The sequence below is a fragment of the Anser anser genome, assembly GCF_964211835.1.
Source record: "Anser anser genome assembly, chromosome: 7".
In the NCBI taxonomy this organism is placed as follows: Eukaryota; Metazoa; Chordata; class Aves; order Anseriformes; family Anatidae; genus Anser; species Anser anser.
In genome coordinates, this window is record NC_139727.1 from 36745268 (window position 1) to 36760014 (window position 14747).

Consider the following 14747-nt stretch of genomic DNA (forward strand, 5'->3'; position numbering starts at 1 on the left):
CTAATGGAGTTACAAGGATAACTCTGACTTTTTCGTTGCCTACTGAACTTCAATTACATAAGCAAATGGGAAGATTAGGTTAACAAGAGCCGTGAAGGCAGTGATACAGCTAAGCTTCATCCAGCCCAGCGCAGGCTCATGGTATGCACATTCAGACTAAAGCTTAAACACAGCAGCAAGTTGTTCAGGAGACGCTTAGGTTGACATTACAAGGATCTGAAGATAAACAATTTAGTACCCTCGGTGGATTGGAAAGGTCACAAGCCTGAGCAGTGAAACCTGCAGGTCTGAATTGCTTTTGCTGTAGCCCAGAGGACGTGTATTCTGTAAAGCATGCTAAACCAAGGATCAGATGGTGACTATATATATATGCAACAGCGTTTATTTTTATGGTTGCAACTAAAGTCATTTCAGTAGGTTTGGATTTATTTCTCAGGAGGAAAAGTAACTCTTTTTGTCTAAGAAAAGGTCACAGGTACCTACAATAGAAGGTTGTAACCAAATTTTTTAAATACTGCTGTTACTGTATCGCACTTTGCTTGCGCGTTGAGTTTGTAAGAAGCAGCTTAAAGGACACCTCCAGCAAACGCCAACTTTTGCATTCCTGTCACTTTGAGGATTTTAATTAGAAAATGCATGAACATAAAATACTGCTCATGAGAGAGAAAAATAAAGCAAGCCAGAAACAATGGCAAATTACAACATTACTGATTAAAAATAAATAAATCTACTGTAGTTGCAAAATTCTATATGGAACCTCCCATAAGGAGACTGCATCTGATCGTAACTACACCCAACTTATTAGGTAGTCCTGATCTTTGGCCTTCTGTCAGCTTAAAGACAACACCCAAGTAGTCATGATGCTCATCCCCCTCAGTAAACTGCTTTCCCCAGCTCCTCTCAACACTGGGCAGGTACTGAATAACGCGGATTGCTGCACAGGGTGTTTATCAAAATCAGAATCTGGCTCCCTTGCGATGTGACAAGACCAAGTTCTAGAGCAACCCTTCAGGTCTTAACTGTCATCTGGAGTGCAAGCTTGGCCCAAGGTGTCAATTAGCAATTTGTTCCTGTCCCATGATCAGTAATTTTGCTGATTTGATTGAAAACATCTGGTTGTTAAAGCAATATGCATTCATTGTCTAATTTTCTTCAGTTTCTCCAGACTGTTAAGGATGAAACATTGAAAAATCTAAGTACTACTCAGTAACTGTACTGGCAGAATAGTCGTCAAAAAAAGAAAAAAAAAAAAAAAAAGCCAGAAGAGTGAAAAGGGAGCTCCTAAAACCTGCTTTAAAAATTGCAACAGCCATATTAAGAGTACCTCCCAGCCATGAGACCTCTGCAACTTTGTTTAGAAAAATTTCACCTGATTTTTTTTTTTCTGTCCCCTTTTCTGACATAGGCATGGATATTCGCATTTCATTGATTTTTAGTAGGTGGCAGGGCATTAGACTAATTCAGGAACTCTGACATTAGCTTGGTTGTTTTAAGAATCACAGCAAGCTATTTTCCGACATCTCAGTGCCATTTTTCGGAAACGGATTTAGTGCTGAAGTGCAATAAAATAAGGAGGAACGGGCTATCGCCGAAGGCTTTCCGTGCACAACTCCCGGCCACCTTTCTCTGCAGCCGAGTCCTGCAGCACAATAAGCGTTCGCTGCAGAACACGGCACCGAGAGCTCTCCAAGGACCGCCACGTGCACGCTTTGCTGCTGGGCGGTTGCCTGCAGAGGCACCAGGCTGCGAGGCTTGGCGGAGGAGGAGCGTGTCCTGCCACCCTTAACAGGGACCGTGTGTTCGTCCTGCCCGTGGTGGCTGTTCCTGGAAGACAGGGGTGGGTGCGTGGGGCCGACCTTCGCCCCGCGTCCTGCTGCTGCCGCTCCCCTGTCCCTGGCAAGGATGTGGGTGGTTGGAGCCAGGAAGCATGGGGGAAATAATAGGTGTAAACGTGCTCAGAGTGGAGGACGGGGAGAAAAGTAAAAGGTGAGTTCTGGTTTATCGATTGGGACGGGTAAAGGCTTGTTCCGGCTTCTCCCCTTCCATAAACGCCGGGGGTTACAGGGAATGGAAACTTCTCGGAGCTCCTCGGGGTTTGCTCCCAGCTGCAGGCAGAGCTGTGACACCAGCACCTGCTGTAAAAGGAGGTGTGTGCGGTGGCACCAGGAGGGTGCGAGGGGAAGCTGCTGTGTTGGGGGAAAGGGAGAAATCAAAGGATGTTCGCTTGTTTGGGGCGCCAGCGCTGGGTTTTAACACCAGGGCCCTCCTGTGCTTTGTGAGCCGGAGCTGAGCCAATTCTTGAGACACCAACGGTTTTGCCAAGCGGGCAGCGGGGTGCTGAGCGAGCAGGATCCCTGCAGCAGGACGGGAATCCTCCCCGGGGCAGCAGCTCGAGCCCGAGTACTGCCCTGTGTGTAATCCTTGCGGCTGCGGTGGTAACGGGGCTCTCCCTGGTAAAGGAAAACCAGAAAACCAAACCACTCGTAGGCACCTGCTCCAGGCCATCAGGACGGTTAAATGATCCTGGAGGTTTGCTGCGTGCTCCTACAGAGGCCAATGCTTGTGGCAGGGCTTAATGCAAATAATCGCGCTGCGCGGTTCAGGAGAAACAGTTTTATTCATTTAAATAGTGCTGGCGTAAAGGAAAAAAGAGTGGGTTGGTTAGCGTGCCTCCTGTTGTTGGTATACGCTCTGTGACCAGCTTGTTTGTTTGTTGTTTCGTTGTTGTTTCTTTTTTTCTTTTTTTAATTATGATAGGCAAAAAACTGCTGAGAACCTCTGCATTCTGACTTCTAATTATTTCATTAAGTCTTTCAATTTTTTTTTTTTTTTATAATCTCAGAATCCTTTGGAAAAAAGGAGCATGCAACATTTGAACCAAATACAAGAGTGAATTTAGCTGCAAGCTTCTGTAGTAGATCACTTCAGAGGCTGTGTGTGTTGCAACATCAAAAGTAATTTATTTAACATCAGCTTTCTGATGATATTTTTGAACAAAATATAGTCTTTTTAATTGTTTCCACAGACGTTCATTAAAAATAAAAAAGCATGCTCTGCAAAGCTAGTTCAGCTCCTGATTTGCATAACTAGCTCCAATTTGAAAAACTTGATAGAGAAATGGAATTATGTTTTTCTGCTGGCTGGCACAGATTCACAGAACATGTTTTTTTTTTGTGTTGATTAAATAGTAAATTAAATGTAGAAGACCAGTAAGATTTATTACGTATTACTGTTAAAATCCTCCTTTGAGCTTCCCTCGCAAATACCATTTCCAGGCTGTGTGCGCTCCGGCCTGGCTAGGTAAGAGGACAACTTCGCTTCTTGGCTGCTCCAAAAAAAGAAAGAAGTAAAGAGGGTTTCAGCAGGTCCTTGCTGCTCCAACAGGAGCTGGGTGGCAAATATTATTTTAATGTATGTCACATTTGGTCATGCCAGGAACTCGAGCAAGGATCAGATCTCTCCGTGACCCATTGCAGTTGTTTAGGGCTAGCTGGGAGAACGATAACCCATTAAACAGGAGATCCCTAGAAGCCTAACACTAGTAAAATAATAATAATAAAAAGCCCCCCACCCCAGCAGTCTATGCAAAATGTTATATGTAGTCTGCAGAACAGTGCGTTTCATTGTTTCCTTTGTTGTGGCCGTGCTCCTTGCCTTCACAACCTGCCCCTCCCGTGGTGTCGTTCTTTTAATATTCACACTTGGCACTTTAATATAAACACTTAATATTAACACTTTTAATATTAACACTTAATATTAACACTTACAGCTGAGAAAAGTGATTGGGACGTAGCACTTCTGGGTTTTAGTGGTGGACTCGGCAGTGCTAGGTTAATGGTTGGACTTGATGACCTTAGGGGTCTTCTCCAACATAAACGGTTCAGTGATTCTGGTTCTGTAACACGGAAGCATCCTGTTTTCGGTGAGAGGAGGTACCCAGGTACAGCAGGAACTTAAGTGCCTATACTACATAGTTACCTTGAGAATTACGGAGATGAATAAGGCATTTCTCTCTAATAACCCGAGTCTACATTGCTGGGCAGCTTCAGGTTGTTGTGGGGCTCCTGGGGCTCCAGGCTCTGGGCAGCAAGCTGGAGATGGCTGCGTGGAGCCGTGCTTGAGAGATTTGCGTGCAGGAGGCACCCCGACCACGCTGCGGCTCCAGGAATGGGATGACTGCAGGTCAGTGGGACAGGAGATTGTAACCTAAAGCAGCCCTCTGAGTTCAGTGACTGATCTCCTGGAAGAGAGAGTAATTAGAAGCACCGTGCAGGCACTAAGCCTGCGGTAGGTTAATGACTTAATTCTTTGCTGCGCTGCTTTCTGCTGTGGAAGATGACACAGGCTTCAGAAGAAGAAGACGAAACATTCAGCCCTTCCTCTTCTGAGAAGAGCTGTGGGCTACTCCTCCTGCCTAGCGCCCAGATCAGTTGAAGAAAAACCAGGATGATGGTGGTAGAGAGGCAGGAAAATAAAGAAGTAGTTCTCGCTGCTCTCGCCAACTGCTGGAGGCGTCCGGACAAATTTGTAAATTGCTCTAATTTCTTGGGGTTCTTCGTGTGGTTCTCCCTGCCCTGCCGGGGAAGGAAATGCACGCATTTCTGTCTGCAGCTGGCCTGGAAATTATACTTCATCGCGCTGCGGTTTTGAGGCAGTCATCCGTGACCACCTCCCAGCCGAGCGCCATGCTGCGCTAGCACCGAGCCCTGCACTAGGAGCGTGGCCCCGAGGCTGCCTGGTGTGGCCGGGGGGGACCTTACAGCCCATCGCCCTGGTTTTGTCCTGACCCCATGCTCGGAAGTCTGGCCGTGCGTGGTGTCGGGCCCTGCCAGCTGAGGGAGCTCCTCTGCTGGCAGGGCAGGAATCGCTGCCCTCGGCTCGCTGCGGTCCCTAAAGCGATGCTAAAAAATGAGAGGGGAGAGCTGTGGGCTACGGGGGTGGTGCTGGTGGTTGGTGACTGGTCCACGGACATGCATATGGCCCCAGAAATCGCCATTTCGGTTGTTTTTATGTTTTTTTTTGTTTCTTTCTTTCTGATAATTAATAATGCATTTTTTCATAGTTTGCTCTCTCTGCACACAAGTACGCTTGCTGAAGTGAACTCTCACTGCAAACTTTCTCACGCAAACAAAAGCAAGTCTTCCTAAAACAAAGCAGCAAAAGCAAAACAAACCCCCACATGCTAACTAAGCTCTTCTGTTCTTTTTTTTTTTTTTTTTTTCTGGCTGGAAAGAAAACAACTTTTCTTGTATAAATCTTGACGCTCTAGTAGTTTTTTGCTATATGCTGTGGTTTTGGGGCCAACATCCATACACAGATAAATATTCCAAATGCCAGATGTCAGCACATGCTGGGTAAATGCTTAATAATCATGAAACCCCGAGCCCTTGGTTCCGTCCCAGCGGAAAGCGGTGTGATAAAGGAGACTTCTGCAAACAAAGCTGTAGTGATGGGATTCCTCCGGGGAGAGGCAGAGGATATGAGAGTTAATCAAATTTGCCTTAAGTCCAAAGGAAGTCTTTTTATATTCGCTGTGTGCCCTGACCTTTTCAATTGCTCATTACATGGGCTTTTGTTGTCCACTGGGTGTCTCTCAGTCCTGGCTCTCATCAAGAGGCCTTTGGTTGTGTGAGCGCACACCAGGTGCACAAAGAGAAATGTCATTTTGCTGCCAATAACTTTCTGCAATGGGAAATCTATTGGCTGTATCTAGAACCAAATAAATCAGAAATTGAGAGTAAAATTAGAGTAATAAGAAGCTAATTGGAATCGTGCACTGTGCTTTTCATCTGTGACAGTCTTCCGAAGTAGTTCCCCTGTGGTCAGTGCATACACTTATGTGTCTTTACCTTAGGTGTGCCTTGGGCTTCTTACAATTACAGCTCGGAATTAAACCAGCAGTGATTGTATGTTGAGGGTGACCTGATGAAGCAGTTTTGCTTCTCTTTCACTGTTGCTCGCTATGCCAGAGGGTTTCAAGTGGCAGCTTCTTCATTCAGACTTCGTTTTTGCATTACACTCAGCTGTTTTTCCTCCAGTTCTTTCATTAGACTTGAAGAACACACTCAGTTACTGTTCAGAGCTGCTTTTGCCTTCTTCTCGTTGCCTTCTAAGGACAATTCTGCCATACAAACAATCAAAAGACAAAAAACCCAACAACCAAGCAACACCAAACCATCAGAAAGGTGCCGCTACCTCTTGTAAGCAACCTCCTGGACTTGCAAACCCCAGGGGTTTGCTGGCACACCCCGGTCACAGCCCTTCCCTTTGCACAGGACTCTGCTCCTCCCTGGAGCAAACCCAGCAATTTACAGTACAGTCGTGGTGGGGTTCTTTGTTTTTGTTTATTATTATTATATATTTTTTTCTATTGCATGTCTCCATGGGTGCAGATCCCACGTGCATATTTACCTTCAAGAAGCGGTGATGCAGCATTACCAAATTTGCGTTCTAGGTTTCTGTAGCTGTCCCTACTGGGACTGCAGCTTTTCCTACAGCTACTGTTACTGAAGGCAGCGTGGCAGAGGCTCAAGCTCCCCGTCTCACTTCAGAGGCATTCTGAGCATTGTTCAGTTGGGAGGGAGATAATGTGGACTTGGATTCAAGTCTTGGGTCTTGATTGGTGTTGGCTTTATCTCTAAGCTGACTCCAAAGATACTGCTAATATTGAGTGTAAAAGGTTTGTTTCCATCTTTTCTCCTTTCAAACTTGATTAGCAAGTAAGCATTTGCCAGGCCTGGAAAAAGAGAAGATGATACCCTCCTTGGGTCGGGAAAGGCCCTGAGCTGCTTTAGAACAATTGTTGCATTCTTCTCTCCCTGTTCTTTCCCTCGTATTTATTTTTGGCTCAACCACTTCCTTCTGAATTTCTGTCATTAGAAAAAAACAACAAAAAAAAAGGCTTGGCTTTGGGACCTGCAAGTTCCATCAACGTAGTGAAGTCTACCACAGGAGCCGTTTGGCAGAACAAAACTTAACCTTACATATTCTCCCAAATTCCCTGTACTCTAAGATAGCAGTAGCTATTTGAATTGTTCTTCTTCATTCTAGAGCGCTCCACAGGATTCAGAATTAGACCACCCACCTGGTAAGGGGCACGGCATAAGAAGCAACCCCCAGGAAAACAGCGTTGGAGGATCTGGAGCTCAGGACATCTCAGAGCTTCTTCCTGCTGCTGTGCGGCTGGCCGAGAGCACATCTCCCTTGATTCCAGAACGTACAAGGTAAGCAATGAGGTTTCTTCTCATTAATACCATTGAAGCCCTGCTGATGATCGTTGGGGGATGCTTGCTAATTTTCTGTTATTGTGTAGCTGATTTTCAGTATCTGTCATCCTGATGGATGATGATGATACAGTCTTCAAAATACCCCAACAAAAGCAAGGCCGCTCGCTATTTACCAAGCTGACTTCCTCGCCTCACTGCATAGCTATAAACAAGGCTCTGGCTGTTGTGGTAACCCTTGACCTCAACTTCCTATGCTTTTCCACACACTAATAAACTCTTATCTGGGACAGAGGAACGTTGAAAAGTCTCTTGCACGGTCATAGTATTGTGAAGTAAGACATAATTGTAAACAATTGCAAAATGCCATGCTCAGCTCTGTATAACAATCCAACTAAGAAGTACCAACCCAGCTACTATTTACCAGTATCTTACTTTTCTAAGTGTCTTAATATTCACCTGATGAAATTGATATACTTTCAGAGGTGAAGTATTCTTCAGTGGGATTAAGGGTGGCAGAAGGTAACATAATTTGGCTTTTCTTAAATATCTTGAAGGGAAATTTTTCTCTGAAGCATTAATATTTTTTACTTGAGTGCTTCAGTTTTCTTGTGCTACTAAGCTTTTCCTCTGCTACAGGGGAGAAACCATCTAATGCCAGCATGATTTTAACATGGGGCTGAAAGCTTTCCAGCTCATCAGTGTTACCTAGGATGGAATGATAAATACATTTTAGAATGAGTGGCCGTAATCTGCTGGTAAATGGGTAGGACTGTTAGGATGTGGACACCTTTTAAAGTGTTTTCACAGATTGGAGAACTCACTGCAGAGAGACCAGCCACATCCCTTCGAAGTGGAGTGGGTGTGCCATGGGCCACTTTGTGTTTCCACCAGCCCTGGCTACACTTTTTGATGGGTACCGTCTTTGAAATATGTAAACTTACGTGAAAAACAAGAGCAAACAGCAATCACAGTCAAGTGAAATATTTCAAATGCTATTGCCTGTGATAGCGTTAGCTTCATAAGCTCCTTTCTTCTTTTTCTTTTCTTATATGAAATGATGAAGATTAAGCATCCAATTATTGATGTGATGCAACGTTTTGTCATGATTTAAGTCCAAGTGCGGGTAATAACTGAGGTGATAATTGACAACTTCAGGGAAGCTTGGAGAAATGGCAGAATCTAAAAAAAAAAAATTACCTAGAGAAAGCAGCTTACAGTCCTCAAGGGTCGGTTTGGCTGTGCAATGGAGCGTCACTCACACTAGTTAGAAAATAATAAATTTGGAGTAGTGGGGTAGGCTTGATTTTTTTGTCGTTATTGTTAACAAACTGTACGTGTATCCCCTAGGTTCTAGTTTCTCTTGACGGCACTGTGCATAATCACTGAATTATATGCATGTGTAACGATGAGTAACCACGTTGTCCTAGCTGAAGAAAATAGATATTTCTTGTAAGCCACTTATGTGATTCATTGTGACTTGTGACAATAAAATAGGCGTTTTCTGCTGGTCTTATCAATACACAGTCATGCTAATAGAAGGCAAGAGAGAGATGTGGGGGGAATGATGACTATTAGCAACCCCTGAATTTCATCTGTAGGCCTAGAATGACTAACATTCCTGCAAGTTCGGGTTGTTTGTGAAACTGCCAAATGGTGGGGATTAGGCTGTGTTCGCAGAACTGCAACACCCGTACTCCAACAGCATTTGTGCCAGCATCCACCTAACACAGTGCCTGTGCCAGCCACTGACCTGCTTCACGTCCTGCCTTCAGCCTGGGAACGGAGCAGCAGCAGAACACGTCTCAGGGGGCTTAAATTACAGTTTGTGATCCTGTTTCTCGAAAAGTATCTCCCTGTATTTACTTTCTTGTCCACACAGTAAGGAAGATGTACACACAACTTTCTCCAGTGGCTGCCTATAAAGACCCAGCTAACCAGCTAGCAGGGAACTGGTAGGGAGAGCACCACTGTTAAATAGTCAAAGTGGAAATCATGCTGATGCTTTAGTACACTGTAGGACAACAGCAGTTTTTCCAAATATATATATATATATTTAATCTCAAAGTAGCAAGTATCTCTTTCTTTTTTTTCCTGATATAACTGGTTAGCAGAGCCTGACTTGAAGCCAGAAGTTGTCCAACAAGGAACTGGGCCAGATCATTTTCTCTCCGTGGCTCTGGATTTTAGGGGAGGCACAAGTTCAGCCTCCAGCTGTAAGCAGGTATTAGGAGTACAAAGCATGAATGGAAAAACAACGGCCAGTGCAGCTGAGCTGCGGCTGTGATGGTTTACTTTAGTGTCGGCTCTGCTTGCACGTGGCCTGTGCTAACTGAAGGAGGAGTAGCTACACGGTGGGGTTGTTTGAAAACAATAGATTGAGAACATCTCATGGACACAAGGCTATGCTGTCACCCACCTGGCACATTAAGCTGCCCAAATTGGTGCTGGAATGGATCGGTGGTGGTACCAGAGGCTGTGGGGTGGGGGCTCCTGTGTTTTGAAAGGATGTGGTTGCAGCAAATGAACGCTCTTCTTTATATATGCGTGTATATATATTATATAATGATAAAGCACAGGTATTTCTGCACTGTCCTGTGAACAATTTGCATTTTTTTTTAAATGTATTGCTCAAAGAATGGCACAGCTGCAGTTCTTTAGGGGCTCCTTTTAAATACAAGCACTGGGGATACCTAGAGTTACATTGTCACTGCCTGGAACAGCTTAACACATCACCATCCAAAATCATGATTCTTGTGAGATGAGCGTCAGAGGAATGACTCATTTTGAAGGGATTCACAAGACTTTTGTTTCAGGAAACATATTAGATGGGCAGGGGCTCAGGCAACTACTTTTTATTTAGCCTTACTCCTGAAACTGCTGGCACATGCCTGGTTTTGGGTGGCTTCTAGGTTATAGCCTGCCAAAATAGAAACAAAGACAATAAACGGAAAAAGCTTTGAAGTTTCAGATTCCAGGCTGCTTATTTCAACTTTCACCCCCATATGCTGCCTTGAACGCATCTTTTCCACCCAGAATTGAACTGTTATAATCTTATGACCTGCTGTCTTCTGATGGAGTATCTGTATGGAAAACTACTGCGTGTTTTTTTCCAATCTTCTTGGTGCCTTTCTTCCGTCCTCCAGAAATTCTCAGAAATTGTTCCAGCAAGTCTTAAATTCTCATGTTCTGGGAGTCGAAATGTCTGACTCTTAACCTAAAACACTGCTTCACTCCCATTTTTTTAACATGTTGTCACTGGTACCGTATGTTAAAAAGCAACAGCAGCAGCGATTAATCTGTCAACCCTCTGCGCGAAATAACTATTCTTCAGCGCTTTTAGCAAGCCTCGGGCTTTGCGTTGGTGTGTGAGATGTAGCCGTGCCTTCTGCTGGCATGCAGGCAGAGGAGACACCTGCAGAGCCCTCAGCTGGGCAGCCCTGCCCAGGAGAGGCACTTTTCCTGCAGGATGCGGAATAAGCAGACGGAGCAATTTCAAAGGTACACGCCCAGAAGCAGTGGAAGAGGCGCTCTCGGCGGATGCACTCGGCCGCCTTCCTGCTCCTCGTGCTGCGCACAGATCCTGTGGGACCCGAGGGCCACCTCAGGATGCCGAGCCCGAGCAGCCGCGCATCCTGTGGGACCGTGGGCGCAGTGCCACGCATCCTGCTGGCTCTCGGGGCCGCTTGGACGGGGACCGGGGGGACAGGAGCTGAATGCCTGGCCGTGGTTGCTTGCTGCAGCAGCACCGCAGTTCACGCGGTTAACGTTAGAACATTTTAGTTTGGTCGTATTTAAAACACTGCGGGCACCGCGTCTCATTCTGCGTATGGAACCAGGAGGTGGAAAGTGATTGGGGTTTCGGGCAGAAGAGGGAGATGGTTCCCAGGGGGATCATACAGATCATTTTCCTGCCTCACTTTTTCCTGAAATCTTAGCTAGCCAGGGAGGGCGGGGGAATCTGGCTGCTGTTAGCAGCCCTTTGGTGATGATGGATTTCTCATGTGTTTGTTTACACGGAGAAGTTCAAATAGCGTCTTGCTTTGCCTCTAAAACTCTGTTGTTTTTTTTTATTTTTGATTTTTGAAGGGAATGTGGAAATGATTTCCGCATTCCTAATTAATTTTCAATTGCTCTTAGGAGAGATTAAGATGCAGAATTCTGTAAGTAAAGTCAAAGGCCCCCAGCACGGCGTGTCCAAATGTACGAACTCCAAATGTAAACCCTGGTCTCTCGTGTGTCAGGGGAAATAGAAGAGAAACGTCTGAGAAGCAGCTATACTTGTGCCACGGCTGCAGGGCTGCCTGTGCATTCGTCCCCTTCAGTGCTTCCATACTCAGATTTCAGACTGTTACGCTCCTGGGAATATAACCCCTCCGAGTGATTCTGTGAGCTACATCAGCTGGGGATGGCAACCGTGTGTGACCGCTGGGTTTCAGAGGCTTTGGCATTTGGCGATTTTCCCTCACAGGTGGGACTGGGTTAGAAAGGCAGGCTGCCCTTTTAACGGCTACTAAATGTCTGAGAAGGAAAGCAAGGGAATAAGGAAAGGAACATTTCAATTATCTGCGATTTTTCTGTTGTTAGGTGATCACTTCTGGTTGTTTATCAAGTAGGCTTAACCTCTTTGGGCGTCTCAGTTTCCCCCCACACACACTCAGAGCAAACACCAGCCAGACGGCTTTTGGCTGGCTGCTGCTCTTTTTATCTTCTGGCCCCTTGCCCTTGCTGTGGATGGCAGAGCAGGGAAATAGGCTTCGTGTTTATGGCTGGTGGATTGGGCACGTCTCTTAATTCGGAAGTATTTATGGGAGACGCGCTGTAAGTCGTGGATTTCTTGACGTCCTTTATGCCTACACACCCTAAACAAAACCCAGCCAGTGCTGTCCTAATAAACGTCTTAGTAATCAGCAGTGCTCTTAGATTGGTTCAGGATAGCTCTGACCAACTACAAGATATCCTGGGGGTGGAAGGGGTTAACTACAGATATTAATTGGCAAATTGCAATGTGCTTCCAAACAAGCAATTTCTCAGTAATTATTTATGTAAAACAAAGACTTTAGATGTATACAGATTTAGCTTTTTTGTTGTTTGATGTCGTAACTGGAAGGATAGCATTCATATGGTCAGTACGTTAAAGCCCTGAACTTCCAAATCCTTAAATGTGTGCCTAACTTCTAAGACATGGGAAAGGTTCCCTTTGATGTCTCTTGTGTGCAGTGAGACACTTGGGTATTTCGAGTTAAATATGCACCTAGGTCTTTGCATGACTGCATTTTATTTTTATTTTCTTACCTATCATCAATTGCGTGCAGCAATTATTGCATGCAGCAATTATTCCTAGCAGAATGACTCTTTATGCCCTGAGCCCTACCCAAATGATGAGGAACTCTAACATTCTTTCATGCTTTCTCGTTTGCATGTTTTGTTTTAAACATTACCCTACGGTATGAATTTTTTCCTTAATAATGTCAAGCCAGTTCAGATTGCCATCAAAAGAGATCAAGTAACCACAAAAGAAAACACACATTTTTTTCCTGTATATAGGAAAAAAAAGTTTATAGCCACAGCTTGATGTTGTTCATAGTGAATGGGTTGTCTGAAAATACCGGCTCCCTGCAGGTAATTATTGATTGTTAATGAATTTTCATGTAGATTGGGTTTTCCTAAGAGGGGAATTATCTTCAGCCTGTGGTGTCACTTCCCTGTAGTGTCATTCCCTTTAAGAAGAGTGGAAGATAATGGGGCTTTAAGAGGTCATCTATTCCATCCTTCTGCCCTAAAGTAGGATCAACTGTGCTTAAGTCATTCCTGACAGATGTTTGTCTAACCACTAGCAGTGTCTTGCAGATAGCAAAGCAAGATTACAGGAAAAAATTGAAAGGAAGATGTAGGGTATGTTCCTGGTATGGTTTTCCTTGTTACCTTAATCAAAAGGAGAAACTTAAATGGAGATATCCAAACAGGTGAATCCAGATGTACCGTATTATGATTGGAAACTAAAGCCTTTAGTTCTAGGCTGTGGTCCTGAATAAAACATTGAGGCAAGCTGAAGAAGCACAGAAGATGAGCGTGCATTACTTCATTCAGAAAGTGATAGTTTAAGTTGCCCTCCAAGCATGTGCCAGCACTTTCATTTTAATTCTGTTCAGCATACGTTACTCACAAAGCTGTCCGGACTCCTCCTTCATCTACTCCCAAGTAAAACAAACAGGATTTCAGCACTATCATACACCAGAAAAAGTGTTGTAGTTGCTTTGTAATGGTGAACAGCTTAGTTCATAGGATTATTTTCTTCCCTTGAATCTGCAAAGTAATAAATTTGCTGTTATGACTCTTTAAACAGTTGCTACCAGCTTGGCAGTAGACAATTCATGGTTTTAGCAACTGTATTACAGAAAATGTAACCACGTCAGGCTTGTTTGGAAGAGTTTTGTATTTGATAGCTGCAAATACAAGTCTAATGCAACAAAAAGGCCCTGTCTGTAAAAGTCTTAGAGGAATTTCATAGAATCATAGAATAAAATCACTCAGCCTCCTGGGGGTTAGAGGGCTTCTTCCCCCCAGCTTGAACACTGTGTCTCTGCTGGGAGCCTGCTTCCAGGTTGAAGGATCCGGGGCACCCAGCTGCTAATGAGCAATTTAATCAATAAGAACGTAAACCTGCAAAACGAACAAGAAGCCAGAATGGCAATTGACTCCCACTTTTTCCATCCTCTCCCCAGTTCAGCTCTGTGGTTACTGCACCTTCTCCTCTAATTAAGCTTCCTGGAGTGCAAAATCAATGCCAGGTGATAAAGAGTATTCCTTCTTTAGGGAAAGCCTCCTGGCATCTCCTGGTTGTTTGTTCACGTCCAGTCATGCCCCACGTTGTCAGCGATCCAACAGATACCAAATATTGCTTCGCCATCGGTGGTGTTCCCAGTGTCAGTAAGTTTTATATGGAGAGGTGTTTTCAGCGTGCTGGGAAAAAAATAAATCCTTTTGGCAAAACAATTTCAAAGAGTTTAAATAAAACATATTGGTGTTATAAATTAAGTGTATAAAGTGATGTTAAGCATCGCTGGAACTTCATTAAACAGGAAATTAATTGTATGTTACAGATATTTTTCCTGAGCTTTGAGGTTTACCCTAATGTAGGTAAATTTGAATAGCTCTTTAAAGGCTAGCTCATTTTCCGTCCCAAGGATTCTGAAGAAAGACTTTTAGGATCACGTTCAGTTTTACATGCAGCCCTCTCATAAAGAAATTGCTTGTGGCATTGCCCAGTTCTCAGCACAAGGAGATATGCAGTGACCACACCTGGAAGTGCATTTTGTGCAGCACAGCACAGCCCAAAAGCATGGGGCATCCCGTCGCTTGGATGGGAGGAGGTGGGCAGACATTTCATGTCAGGTAAATGACGCCTCTCCTTCCTAGGTCCAATGTTATGTTCAGTTTTGGCTCTGTATTTCAGTGTCCTCTAAGGCAATGAACATACCTCCAGGCTCTCCAAGGGAGGCGAGGGGGAAAACAAGGTTAATC

The 14747-nt window shown here is 44.6% G+C and overlaps 1 protein-coding gene across 12 annotated transcripts in view; it reads left to right on the forward strand.

Annotated features, from left to right (window-relative positions):
* Window positions 1-14747, forward strand: part of TACC2 (transforming acidic coiled-coil containing protein 2) — a 131303-nt gene that overhangs the window by 19583 nt on the left and 96973 nt on the right. For all 12 annotated transcript variants that reach the window (XM_083843716.1, XM_083843721.1, XM_083843715.1 and 9 more), the window contains one exon: window positions 7051-7223. In XM_083843716.1, coding sequence (XP_083699842.1) covers window positions 7051-7223 — 173 coding nt within the window. The remainder of the gene's footprint in view (window positions 1-7050; window positions 7224-14747) is intronic.